The 15,000-nt window shown below is 39.3% G+C and overlaps 1 protein-coding gene across 1 annotated transcript; it reads right to left on the minus strand.

Annotated features, from left to right (window-relative positions):
- Positions 1 to 8,139: 8,139 nt before the first annotated feature.
- On the minus strand, positions 8,140 to 14,032 carry LOC137989018 (uncharacterized). Its single transcript, XM_068834935.1, has 11 exons — positions 13,860 to 14,032; positions 13,664 to 13,728; positions 13,357 to 13,438; positions 12,487 to 12,744; positions 11,993 to 12,106; positions 10,600 to 11,618; positions 10,062 to 10,144; positions 9,498 to 9,605; positions 9,124 to 9,317; positions 8,805 to 8,873; positions 8,140 to 8,509 (listed from the first exon to the last, which is right to left on the minus strand). Exons 1-11 carry the CDS (start codon positions 14,030 to 14,032, stop codon positions 8,155 to 8,157), a joined length of 2,520 nt encoding a protein of 839 aa, XP_068691036.1. The 3' UTR covers positions 8,140 to 8,154.
- Positions 14,033 to 15,000: the final 968 nt, after the last annotated feature.

Genomic DNA, 15,000 nt, shown 5'->3' on the forward strand with positions numbered 1-15,000 from the left:
TGAAACAAACACGGTGCTGGGTTTGCCAAATGATGTTCAGCTGAATAACCATTGCCATATACATTTACATGTATACAATAAAAAGCTATTAAAACTAACGATATAACCACAATAGGTCGACAATGGGCTAACTCATAAATACTAATGAGCTTTGCTTCATGCGCGTGTCAAAGATGCAGACGCATGCATGTTTGACACACAGACGCGTTTTACACGCGTATTTTGGGCCGCATATCTTCGACCTGTACTGTATTCACCTCTCATACAAAACATAGTGAAATCATGGCTCACATAATATTGTAATGATTGAAAACATTATCATATAATAACAACTCAAAGATAACCTCTTGACAGGCTAGGTTAAAGTTTTTGAAATTTTCGGGGCACCACGAAATGTCTAATAGAAATATACTTTATTGCATGCTTATACAGAGATGAAGGGGTGTAATGTTCTTAATGCTTTTTGAGTTAAGGTGTTTGAACTTGAAATCAACAGCGTTAATCAGTCTCTGATGATGAATAAACAGCAAAAAAGAGAGTCAGCCAATGAAACACCTCACGGGGCTTGTTCAAGAAACGTTTCACCAACAGTGCCGCAAAACGATAAGAGGAAGCCAGGTCGCCCAAAGACTACAAACAGAGAAGACGATGAAGCCTTATTTAAGTTGCTGCGATCTAATCCAGAGGGAAGGGGAATTGAAAGAAAAGCATGGCAAAATACAAAATGGGATAAATTTAAAGCAGGTTAGTTTTTTAGTATCATATTTAATAGAACTGCAAAACATTTATTTTTGCTATGTCTGAACAGTGATGAATTATTAAGACTGAACTAATTTTCATGTGAACTTTCATATGTCTATACTATTTACCTCTTGAAATACACCTATCACACCCTTGTTGGATAACAAACTTGCCTTTGTCGTTTATAGTGTTTATAAACTAATCTTACTTAGAGTAATACCCTGCTAATAAATTGTAAGTTACCCTTGGAGTACACTAGGTCAAAGTGTCGTCTTCGTTTGCTTGTGTCATAATATTCCTGTACCCTGCAGTGATTTTTTTTGCTTTTCTCTACAGAAATGAGGGACAAGTTTGGGGTGGAAGCCTTAAGTGAAAGATGGATCAAATGTGTGTGCCAGCAAAAAGACATGCTCAACAAACCACGAGCATTCAACTTCTTTAAAGCAAGTAAGATGTCATTGTAACACCAGCAATAAATATGCTATACATGAAATGTTTGATGATAACAACTATTTGTTATCTTGGCGAAGTTCAGCAATTAAAATACTTTTTTTTCTGAAAAATTATTCTAATTGTTTTCAGGGCACTGGAAGGATTGTTCCGAAAAGAGAAGCAACCAACCAAGAAAAGATTCAGTGCAACTGTCTATTAAAAACTGTTTTGAAAAGCAGGAAAAGCTTTAGCAAGGAGAGCATCACACAGAACAGCCTGAACTGGACTCCACAGAGAACTTTGACTTGGATTCTGAGTGACAGCTATAGATGTTGATGACGTGTAAGATTTAAGACACTGTTTACCAGTATATACAAACAGTGAGAATGTAATAGTAAGAACGTTTTTACAGTAAAAGTTGAATTTTCTCTTTGATTATAGATGTCTCTTGGATGACTCTCAATTCCATGAAGAAACAGACTTGAACCTTTGTACCAATTATGGGGAAATGTAGCTTGATTTTAATCCTGTGTCAGATTACGATGATAGTTACTCATCTTCATTTGAAGATACTGACAGTGACACTGTCGATGAATTTGAATTCAACAAACACTATCTTGCAAATGAAGTGAGAAGGGGATTCAAAAGAGTTCATGTTGAAAATTTGGACCCAGTGACCCAGAAGTTGCAATCTTTCCTAGATTTTGGTGTTCTTTCCAAGCAAAGTATGTTTTATATCTTACTTTAAAATTCCACAAACTATGTGAATTGGCTTTTTGAAAGACAGGAAAACCACAGCTTACAATTTCAGTGGGATAATGAGATCCTTCAATTTCTTGAGAGCTTAGAGTACCATGGGAGTAGGAAAGTCATCAACTTGTTGAGAGGCCCTGGTCGTATTTCCGGTTTTAACTGGAGAAAATGGAATTGACCCCTTCCCGGGAAAACAACTCGTGGTAAAATGTACAGTGGGTACTCCACAGAAAATGGAACATTTGCTCCGTTTCTTGAAAGTTTTTTGCAGTTGTCGAGTGCTGCTGATAGTGAGATGGTCACCCTTTTTGAAAACAGAACAGTGAAAATTATTCCTGTGGCCCTTGCAAAAGATGCAATGCAGCTTAAACCTGGCTTGCTTTATGACAGCGGGCAAGGAAAGCTTATCGGAAGCACCCTTAACTTAAAAGCACAACCAAATGTCCACAAACAATAGCGTACCTGCAAACTGTTGTAGCCATTGCAGGGACTGTGTCAACTTAAATGCAGTCTGCGATGTATGCAGGAGAAAAGGTCACACAGTTATTGAACCTGCCTTGCGAACTTGTAGTGACTGTATGGAGAAGGGAATACAGTGTACAAGCAGCAGTTGTCTGTATCTCTGAGGATTCTGAGTCGAGAAATTCTGGTGCCCAGAAGCAAATGATGAACGAAAAAGAACAGCAGTCTGAACCTTTCTTGTGAACAGTATCTCCTGTTCCAGATGCTTTGCACGTAGCAAAAAGATAAAGGCAAAGTTTCTCAAACTGGTACCTTTTGGTAAATAATTATCGCATAAACTTAGTCCAGCTGAGGGAGTTGAGAGATGCAACCTGCATTCTGAGCTCGCACCATTGTTGCCATTAAGTGCAGTACGAAATCGTGATCGTCAAGACATTGAATCAATGATGCAAATTTATAATCCTTCAGTTTGAAAAGTTATTGAACAAAATGCCCAAGCAGTGACACATACAGTGGTGCCTGAGAAGTACAGACTTAGAGATGACAACAAGAGAGGAGTTTTGAAAACACCTATTGGTTTATGTATGGGCCCATCAGGGCCAGCGATGTTATGAATGGTAAAGTGTACAAGGTACGAGCCAATCACTACCCGGCAAATGTAACGACTGAAATGGATTGCTTGGAACTTCTATTGGAATAGCGATTTTCAAGGATGTTCTGTATTGTGTACAGTCAAAGAAAGATGCAAAAGATGCAATTGCCTTCAAAGACCTGACAGGCGAGACAATTGTTGATGTCGCCAAATTAACAGTCAAGAAGCTCAAAGAAAAGCTGAAATTTGTTAATAAATGGAACGAAAATTGAAAAAAGAAACCAAAGACGTACCTTCAAGAAAAACTTAAAGAAGCATTAAAAAACATTGAAAGCGTTGACTCAAATGAATTGCAGCATAAAGGGAATTCAGTTGGTCATCAAGACGTGAGGCTTGATAAAGAAATCAGTCAACCTGTTGCGATTTGTTTTGATGTTGAAGGAAAAATTTACAATTCCATTTTCAAAGGCACTGTATACAGCTTCACTCCAACCTTGTGAGCCTAAAAGGTACAGTCATTACCTCTCTTCAACTTGATTGTAAACTCCTTTATGCATTAGTTTCTGTCAATTCAACGATTTATGTGTCAGCACACAATGAACCTGGAGGGATCTATAAGCTAGAGTTAAAAGAAAGAAAGATTGACAAGATGGTCAGTAATGGTGGCTCCTTCTGTAATAGAGTACATAGCTTAGCTAAGTACAGTGATCATGCCATAGCATTCAGTGACACGGGAGACTGCAAGATGAAGGTTTTAAATCCTGACACAAGGAAGTGTTTCGTTCTGGTTGATAAAGGACAGGGGACAAGAGATGGAAGCAAGACACAGTTCTTTCACCCAACAGGAATTTGTTTTGACATGAAAACGCTATTGACTGTGGACACATCGACAGCTGCTCTTCGAATGACCAGCAATGTCAGCAGGTTAGTGGAGTATTTGAAGTACCTGCATTTGTTCGCAGAGACATTTGGAATTCACCTCAAAAAGGAAGCTCCTCTCGCTGTTGAGATACAGCCAGCAATAGAAAGACTAGAGTCAGTATATCAATTTGACCACGAGTGTGTTGACAATGTCAAATTTGTTACTGGCATGTGTGGTGAAACACAAGGCCCTCAAGGAACTGTCTCCTCAGTTGTCATTGAAGATGAGAGACAATTACTTAAGGCATTGCGTGAAATGAAGATTCTTTTGGACCGGTTAAACCCTGGGTTGAGTGCTATAAAAAGCATTTTGACATTGGTTGTCTGAAATAAGAGCGGGTGGAAGTGACCTGCCTTCACAACTTGAGTTTGACTATAGATTTAGTAGATCTATCAAAGAACGCTTGAAAAGGCAATGTTGTACTCCGTATTCATATTTTACTAGCACCAGTTCATACTACCCTCACACGTTTGTCTCTGCAAACTACTCAGACCTTCCAAAATTACGTCCTCCGAAGGCAAACAAGCTAACTGATCAACAAGTTCGTAAGATGAGGAACTGGAGAGCTATTCATGATCAGAGTGTTCCCCAAAAATTATGAGTACCAAAGACAATCCAGGAACTCTCCCAATAAATCTCTATGCACTGGGCCCACCAAAAGTCCAGCCACTTGATTTGACCAAATTAGGAGACCATCCATTACAACAGTTGCCTCAGAAGGAAGCTATGGAGCTTTTATACGAGTCAAACCAGATAGTCTGTGTTAAAGGTGACAGGTGACTCTGAGAACTCCTTGGCACTATCCTGTCTACAGGAGAATGTCGAAGTTGCAGGAAAAAAGTGATGGTCAAAGTTTTCGTGCGAGATCCTTTTAACCCGACATGGTTTTTGGAAGATTCCAAGAAATATAAGAAGTGAAGCACATCATGTGTATCTTGACATCCTACAAAGATCATCAAAATGTTTTAGAACTTAAGGAGCAAGACCTCATTCTTCTTCAGGATGAAATTCAAGGTCAATTCAAATGATGCACGCACTCTTACTGAAGCAGCAGAAGTTGCAAATGATGAACCCGAGCAAACAGGACAACCGTCAAGGTCATCAAGGAGGAGAAAGAGGCGTTTTGCCGAGGAGTATCTGTACTATGACTAACGAGGTAAAACCTATGAAAATAACTAACCATGAAAAAACAAAATATGAGAGAAATCGTAGGGAACAGTGAGGAATATTTTTGGTGATCAAGGGAACATCAAGCGGAATTTCTGGGAACAGGGGAACTCAGTAAAAGTGAATTTCGGGGAACACCTTAATTTATTTTTGAAGAACAAGGGGACAACTGTAAATGTTCATAGGGAGCAAGGGAACATGCACCCCCCCCCCTGGGAGGCCCTTAGCTATGATCTCGCCAGCCTTACTGTGTTAAAGGCCCGGTTTCACCCACATGCTTTGCGGGCGTTTATTATTGTTTTGAAATGCCAAGGCCGTTTGTGATTGGCTGTTACCAGGTCGTGGGGTTTCCCTGAATTTCTCGTGTCGCGGCAATTTACTGTGGAAGCGGCAAGTTATTGTCAAATATCGCGTTAGGTTTTCGAAGTCAAAATCTTCGTTTAGTCGGTTATGGCGAGCTATCAGGAATACCAAAGTGTTAATTTTTATGGCTCAGGAATTGCAGACGTGAACGAGGACGATGAAGGAAAAATAGACATCACTACCGAGGTGAGATATTTCGATTTTTCAATGCGAAACACGCGCGCCAGTAATTTTACATTTCGCTAAAACTAGCTCCTGTTAATATGTATTCGATCCATTTCAGGAACCAGGAAACGCAGAAAATACAAGGATAACCTGTTCATGTTCAGGGAAATGCGCAAAAAAGCGGGGAAGAGGATTATGTCCTTGCAAAGAATCAAACCTTCATTGTGCAGAAGCTTGCAAGTGCAACAGATCGAAGTGTACGAATCAGGTAATGATAAATCTATACACGATCAAAACCAGTAATTCTTCTTCCGAAATATCGCTCATGTTATTCACTATACAGGTGGCAGCGACCGTGGTCACTCAAAGAAGACAGGACAATGTCATTACGGATGGCGCCGATCGCTTCGAGGCAGACGTCGAGCAATCTTCTACAGCGATTCAGGTAAACCTTCATTAAAAAAATTGTTTCTTTTCCTTCTTTGATCATGGTTTAGTTTGGATGGATTGTTCATGACCATGATGGACTGTAGCCCCTTTTATCTGAAGCTTAATAGACCAAATCGGCTAACTCAATGTTGTACCCAATTCAAATCTCCCGGGACTAAGATTCTTTGTGTATTGTATTTGCATGATAATGTAGCATTCATATTTAAATGATATGGAAATACCTGGAACAAAAAGTTTTATTCTCAAAGGGTTTGAATTGGGTACAACATTGAGTTAGCCGATTAGGTCTATTCTACAATCCCAGTTGCACTATACACAACCAGAATACTTGGAGTTTATATCAGACATGTGTTTTATGTAAACATGGCGCGTCTGTCTTGCAACTCTTTAGTGTGGAGTGATTCTGAATTCAAAGTAATTTGCTCCCAGAGAAAATATAAACTTATGTTACATTGGCAATAATTACAAAAATAGTAGTTATAAAAGAAAGCTCAGAGGTTCACACATTTTCATAGTCCTTGTTTAATTTATTTTCAATCTATATGCTTATAGGAATTCATTCAAGGACTGGATGAGTCTGCCAAGGATAGCCTGCTGGTTAGATTATTGAGTATGGGCAGGGGCAGTTTAGATTTTGCTAAACAACTGGTTGCGGAGAACTTACCTGAGGAACCTTCACCCCCGAGTGACCTTCCATGGTGTCAATGTCGTGTCTGCGTTCCCATGGAAACTGAACAGGAAAATGTTTGCTGTAAGAAGCGACAATGTATCACTTCTTACAGAACATTCAACAATATTTGTCTCGACAGAGATATTCTTGAGGTGTGCATCAAAGCACGGTGTGACATTAGGGCAGATGAGTTCAATTTCTCAATGGAAAGTTTTCGCAAAGCAGCTTATCGCCAGTTTGCTCTATGGAAGTATGGCAAGTTGGGTAGGGGAAACAGGCGTGTCCTACCTGCCTGTGTAGTAAGGTTGATTCGGCAGGCTTACCCTTCTGCTGATGGCAGATACATGGGATTTAGAAACAACTAAGCCACAAAAAACTGTTAATCAGTCATATCCAACTAACCTTTAGGGAGCTGGTCAAAACTGATTTACACAGACAGGACCCACCACTCCACTGAAAGACTTAGTGTCACTTCTACACCCCCCCCCCCCCCCCCCCCCCCTCCTGCCCCCTTTCCTTCGTGAACTGTTTTTGTGCAGTTTGCCTGAATAATATGTAAACTTCATATGCACACAAACAATGAAGGTCCCCTGTCAAATTTTCAAGCTAATAACATGTACTCCATCGGGCTCAAAAGATTGGTTGTGTAAAGCTTCCCCACTTAGTCTAGGTGGGTCCTCCTCGAGTTCACTTGTTTTGACCAGTTCCCTTAGTTTCAATTTGCTCAACATCTGTAATTATTATTTTTTGGCAGTGGCTTGGATAAACTACTACCCTTTACATAGTAAATATTTTCACGTCGGCTTAGAACTTGTAATATGGTTCTTGCCTGGCCTGAGTGTTAATAAAATGAAAAATATAAACATTGTATCAACAGGTTTGCTACTCATCAGTAGCTGAAAAATTCCCTGAATGTTCCCTGACTTCTTGGCAATTTTCACCGACCTGAAATTAGCTAGCTGAATAATAAAAAAAAACTCGAAACTGCTCAAACCTGATCAAAACTGCTATTCCTGCAAATGTCATTCAAATTGATCAGTTTTAATAATGCTTTTCTGCCAGAAAATGTAATCCCCTCACTTTTCACTGACTATTACAAACTTCTAAGATCTTCCCTGAACTTGAATTTTTTTATTTTTGTCTGTTTTTCCGACATTTCCATGACCATGGCAACCCTGGTATATAATAAAAAGAAAGAACATAAAGCTGACAATTGGAGATTAACTTTATTCACGTCATTTCACATACTTTGCCAAAAAAATTATAATTTTGGAGAATGAGTCAAGTGCAAACCTAGAGGCCACTTGGCTAGAGTTGAATTTAGCTTAAAAATAATATTTTAAGTGGTTTTGTTAAAAAAATAGCAATGATGTGTAAATTATAAGCCCATTCGCTTGGTGTGGGTTTATACAGGCATTAGTTGTTGTATGTCAGTTTTCAAATGGATTTTTTATCGAAGCGAGAGGGTCCCTTCAGTAATTCCTCTGTAGGTGGGGGTTCCTTCATTCCAATGGTGGGAGCAATTTGTTTTGGATCAAAGCTGTTTCTATCTGACGGCAAAGTGAAACTTCCCTCGTATACAGATCGCCTATGCAACATTTTGCACACAAGGAATGGAAAATAGCTGTATTGCTTTTCCTCCTTGACAACCTCTGCGTGGAATTTCTGGGACCTCTTAGAATACTTCCGATGGCCTTGCTGTTTCCCTTCTTTAGTAAGCTTTGGCTTGCGGTTCAGGTGCATATTGTGGTCAATGGCTGCAATCATCACCCGCATGATGAAGTATGGATACCTAGTTGTAAGTGATCAGATGATGCATCAAGTAATCAATTAAATCGGAATATATAAGCGGATTACACTATGACCCTAAAAGTGAAGTTATTACCATTTATTATGTAATTTTAGAAACTGCGATGGTTGATACTTTCATGTACATCAAGTCAAGTCATTGTCCCCATAATAGATTCTTTTTGGATAAAAAAAATGTCTTGTTCTTTCTGTATTAACTAGGAGGAGCGGCTTTAAGTTGAATCCAGCCAGTAAAGAGATGATCAAACACAAAATATATGAATGAATTCAGTACTTACTCAAATGCCATTCTTTTGGGGGCATACTTTGTCATCATGGCGTTGTATGATTCTAATACACTGGTGTGTCTGTAAAAAAAAAAATGATTCAATTTATCATTCAGTAAGATTTGTAGCAGGCAGCAGGAGCAATAAATGTTGTGTTGAAAGCCTAACCAGACAGAGACGTCCTTGAAGCTGTTCTGTCAATTCATTGCCTGGCCCTAAATGAAACCACTGCATACCTGACAAGATTCTTAGACTGGTGGATTAATTATGCTCGATAATTTCAATCCCTCCACAAACCCATCTGTGAAAAAAAACTTTACATAAGTATTACCTGAAATTCACATAGAAATGAAGTGAGCTCAGCCATTTCGGATCAAGAACAATCTTCCGAAGTGCGGCCATAGCTTTAGAATTCTTCTCAAGATACTTCTTAGCACTTTCATCACCTAGGGGATCATGCTTGCACTGTCCTGTAGCCCATGTATGCTCTCCACAGACATGATGCAGCACGCCAACCCACGTTTCCTATGCAATGAGTTACACAATAAAGGTACAAATGTAACTTGTACAATAATGTCAAATATGTTTGCTTCCATAATCATTTTTTTCAGAAATCTAAATTGTTTCTCCATCATTAACAATCTCTGCCTTCTGTATTTGAACTGGCAGTGAAAGTAATAGGCCAAGATAGGCACAGAGCATTACCTTTAGCTGTTCCTCACTTCCATTGCAATCTTGGCTGCAATACCAGAAGTGATTTACGATGCAATCGGTCCATTCCTGAAGGTCACTGCAGCCTTTTATTTTGGCAGCCTAATGTAACAAATAAAAGTTAGTTCAGTCGGCATTCGAGCCAAGAGACCAATAAGGACAGGGCTTATCCCAGTTTCTGTTGTATGAAGTGACTAGAAGTGTATCAACTTCCCCTTCCCCACCCCCCCCCCCCACCCCCATTGCATTCTTGTCTATTTGCCAGTACCCATTTATACACCTGGGTGGAGGGTGGCACTAGGAGAGTAAAGTGTCTTGCTCTAGAACACAACAGCCCCAGCAAGAGCTCAAACCTGGGTCGACCAATCCAGAGTCCTGCCCACTAACCATTTCGCCATCACCACCTCCCACAAGGAAAAAAAAAAGTGAAATGTATTTTTTCCTCTCTGAAAATACTGCTTATTAAACTTTGTATGACATAATATGCATACTTAAATCCTATGCCCTGAAGTACAATAATTATTGGTCTAGAAGACTACCTTTAGTGTAGTAACTCACCTGATGAAGGGCTTTGTTTAGTTTCTTGGCTTTGTGCCAAATGTCTAGTGAATGGAACAGCTCCATAAGTTGAGGAAATTTTTCTAGGTAGATTAACAATCACAGCATAAATTGAGGTTTGTGATATAACAAGCTGACATTTCAACAATTAACATACAACTGAAGTCAAGTAGACACAACTTGTAACTTCACCAAAAGGGAATCTACGAAGAAATCCATTACTTCAACATATGGTTAGAGAAGTGGCAGGTTCAATGGTTGAGAGTTTCCTGATGGCTACTAACAAGTAACCCTTGGTAGTATTAGCCAGACATAAATCAAATAGAACTAATGATATCAATGAATAATCAATATGTAATCGTCAGTTGATTAGAAATTGACTATTGCAGATGAACAGCGACAAATAGATGAATAATGGATGTCATCCAATAAGCCACAAAAAGCTTGGGCTTCGATTACTCATAGACAACGCAATGAAGTCATCGCTCATCTCACGTCAGGTCTTAGATACCATAATATTGCAGTTATATTTACATACCTTTCAAATCCCTCACAAGTTTGATGATGGATGGAGAAGCATCAGTTGTCAGCTCACCAAAGGGAAAGACAGTGGCCATTCTTTCTAACAACCTTCTCAGCGCCTCCTTTTCCATCGTAGTAGAATTGCCCCCTGTCTCTCTCTTGTCCACAACTTCGAAATCCACCACCACATTAGTGAAGTGCTCCATTATTGTATACACGCAATATCGAGCACTGTGGCCAGGGGAGTCGTTGCGACCATCGCCACACAGGCACACACCCTGAAAGTCTTTGAAGGCTTTTTTGACAAGCTCGTTTATCTCGCCCCACACCTCCTCAATGACTGGTGCAGCACAGTGTTTCTGGAACCGCACGAAAGTGTTTTTACTAATGATACTGAGGCCTAAGGCTTTGCAAAACAAACCAAACTTGTCATAGTTGTTACCTGACACAAGAATTGCAGCAGGTAACAAAGAATCATTCAGATACACAGGCTGGCCTTGTTTGTAACTTAACACCTCAGAGGACACCCACTTCTTGCTATGGCCATTGATACATCTTGAAGTTACTTCTACATTTGCACCAACTTTGTGGGTGCTGTGATTAAGTACAGCAAGACAAGCAAAGCCATTCACCTCAAAAGCACACTTGGAACCAGCCAATTCCAACAATTTTTCAACAGAGACAATGTGCCTACTCCTTTGATGGAGCATGGCAAAATCTCTTAGTTCTTCACCAATGCTTGTGAGGTCATTCAGAGAGCTCTGCAGTGCAGCAAGTATATTTTCCTTGTTGTCCTCCACCTTTTTCGATTGCTCTGCATGTAGCCCTGGTAATTCACTGCCTGAGCCTTGAAGAGTGGCACCTTCGAATACAATGCCCTGAGAACTACCAGCTTCAATACTGTGCTCCTGTACAAGCACAGGTAAACTTTCTTGGATCACGTCAGAAGCATCCATATCTTGGATCATAGTCAGTGTCCGTTCATCATCTACACTTATATCCATATCTTCACAAAGGAGCTTTGTGTGATCATCACTGCAAAAAAAAAAAAAAAAAATCAAGGACAATAATTATTGTGCCTTCAAGTCTCTTCTTTTTTAACAGTGTTTGCTCCAAAAACAATACATGGATCTAAGTAGCAATCACCACAAAAAGTCTAATTCAAAGTAAAGTATCTGGAAAAACCCTCTCAGGATTTTAATAATGACTTGTTAAAATGGTATTCTTTATCATTTCTGAACGCTTGACATAAAAGTCTAATTTTCAAATGTTGTAAAAAAAAACAGCCCTTTCATTAAATAGAAAATGAAAATACAAAGGCTTAGCGAAACAACAAATGTAAATTTTCCTAATACACCCAGTAATGCACATTGAACAGATCAGGTCATGAAAAAGACACATGTACTCACATCTGCGTTGCATCCATATCTTCATCACAATCAATAAATCCAACAAAGTCGCTATCATCTTCACTGTCTTCAGAGTCACTGATGCGTCTGAATTGCTCTATAACAGGGCACATCCTAAAAAAGAATATAACTGTAATAATAAAGAACTACATTTAACGAAAATAACAAGAAAGCCAAACTTGAGTCTGAAAAAGTCATGTGAAAACAAAAGTTATAGGACAGTGTAGCTTACATAGGAGCCTTACAACAATAAAAAGAGCAGTTGATGTACAAGGTTAGGTTTGATTAAAATTAATTAGGGCTTACAAAAATGCTTTCCTGTCATCCAAGACAAATTGATACTTCTGTGGGGCACACAGAGGCCCAGGTAAGTATTTGCTGATCCGGAAAGCCAAAAAAAGAAATAGCATGCAATTGCCTCATACAAACAGATTTTTAGAGCTGTTGGTCCAAAAGACAAGCTCTCATTCTATTTTTTTTAAATCCTACAATACCTGTTTGTGAAATGGTGGTCTTCAGTAAAGAAACCATAAATGTCAGGGTCATCCGCTGACTTGTCTGAGCCGACTGACACTACATCATCATCATCATCATCAACATCGTCATTGTCATCTTCTTCTTCAGGCTCAAAGACTGAGAAAGGATTACCATCAAGTGCATTGAAAGAGCTGTTTGATGACAGCAATATACTGTTTTGAACAACTGGTAACACACTTCGGTTGACTGTGGTTACACCTGTTACATCAACATCCCTACAGAAAACACAACATTTGTCATTCACTGTTATCACAATTATATTGATATTGAAGATGGAACCAAACTTCCACATTTTTCCATGGTCTACACTCTTATAGACCATGCAATGACATCGTTAAATGTACAAAACTGAAGTGGAGCCAAAGGCAAGTGGTTACACTGCAAAGTTTTGAACACTTTATGGCATAATCTTGCGTATACATGAATCATGGAAAAATGTGGTGGATTTATTTTATACCATAATAATGAAATTATCCAAGGGAATTAGATAAAATATCAGTGCTAAGTCGCGCACATGTGAAAAGTTGGACAATCTCAGTTTTTTCACTTGCAACCCGCCAAATGCTTTGCAATTTATTTCTCTCATTTTGTTGGCATAACAAACTTTTATGGAAAAAAGTGCCAACAATTTGACATTTTCCAAAATTTTGCACCACATGTTTACTCCACATCAGGGTCTATACTCTCATTGACCATAGCTCTAGACCAATAAGTGTACAAGAAATATCACAATTGGGAAAAAATTATAATCCCTCACGTAAAATAAAGAGATAAAACTATTACTTCAACCATTTGAAGCGTATAAGTATGTAACAAGACTAACTTACGAGTTAGAAAAATTTGCAGACAAATTAAATGGCTGTCCATCAGGCATACCACGAGCTGGTGTAGAACACAAAGGAATCAAGTCTGCATGAAACAAAAAATAAGCAAAATAAATGAACTAGATAAATAACAGAATATGCATGAGCCCTTTCAAAACATCCAAATTTCTAGTTATTGGAAAATGAAAGAAAAAGAATGACAAGAGGACATTCGATGAACAGATATTACGATTCAACGTATTGCTGGGATATACACATAGAATACATGTATACACGTCAATATACACGGTCTGTCAACCTATGGGCTTACCTACATCTTGAGTTGTTGAAACCTGAAATGAACGATCACCACTGGCCACAGGATCCCTGACATCTCTGAAAGTAAAATAGAAAATAAAAATTCCAATAAGGTTCTGTCTCCAGATTAGAAGTATTCGCTCAAGCCTATGGCTCGCTCGCTCGCTCAAACGAAAGAACATGCCAAGAAACGAATGACAGAAAAATACCTTCCATGACTTCGATGCAGGAGAACTTCTGCAAACTCACTGTCTGTAAGCTTTCCGTGGCTTTCCTTTCGTTCTCGCCAGAGATTAAACACGGATTCGCGAAGACGAATGTACTTTGCCGTCCCAGGTAAACGAGGTCTTCCAACACGAGCACTTCGTTCCCTCTCCGCCATTGCCGATCACAACATCTACATGCTACTATAAACTATCGAAATGAAAGCCTAATCGGGAACACGAACCGAAATAACAACAAAAAGATAAACTATAATAACAGAGGTACTTATTTATACTTTTTTGAGAATCTAGAATAGGTCAATAATAGTGGATTGAAACGGATTTCAAGGCGAATCTACTTTTCGATCATTTTCAACTGCAAGAAATCAATTAGAGATGCACGGGGCGCGCAATGCATTGATGGTGAAACCGGGCCTTTAATAATCCTTAGCACTCTTTTCTGTAGCAGTAGTAAACAGTTAAATTTAGTCAGGTAATAACATCCCCATTAGGCAGTGCAATACGACAGATGTGAATAAATTATATAAACAAATAAAAATATAAAGGTACTACGAGCTTTGTAAATAATACCAACACATAGATCCACAGAATGAAGCAACAGGAAGTACGCCGGTATCAGCCCTTGTACGAGTGAGAAGATGGCGATGGATAGGACACATATTGAGGACTAGTCCTAGTAACATCTCGAGGACTGCACTAACGTGGGCACCTGAAGGTAGAAGGAGACGAGGCCGGCCGAGAGAAACGTGGAGAAGAACTGTGGAAAAAGAAAGGAACCAGCTGGGATGGAATTCATGGGGGGTGCGGTCGCATCAGCGGCAGACCGGGATGGATGACGCAATCTTCTGGCCGGCCTTAAGAGTCCTCATGGCCCGATGAGGATAAGTAAGTAAGTAAGTATAGATCCACAAGGATGCTTTCCAGCCACTTTCCCCATTAAATTTGTTCATTTCTACCTCGTAAAAAGCGGCATTTTCTCCACCAGACAGCGCCTAATACTTTTACCTTTCGGAAAATTTTGTCTCAGTTTTGTTTAAGAAACCTCACCACAGTTTGAATCAACAACAGCACAACTCGCACCCTGCTTGGCAAAGTTTCGGTTTTTGTACAACTATTTTGGATCCGG

The sequence above is a fragment of the Montipora foliosa genome, unplaced genomic scaffold (genome assembly GCF_036669935.1).
Source record: "Montipora foliosa isolate CH-2021 unplaced genomic scaffold, ASM3666993v2 scaffold_437, whole genome shotgun sequence".
NCBI classification, from domain to species: Eukaryota; Metazoa; Cnidaria; class Anthozoa; order Scleractinia; family Acroporidae; genus Montipora; species Montipora foliosa.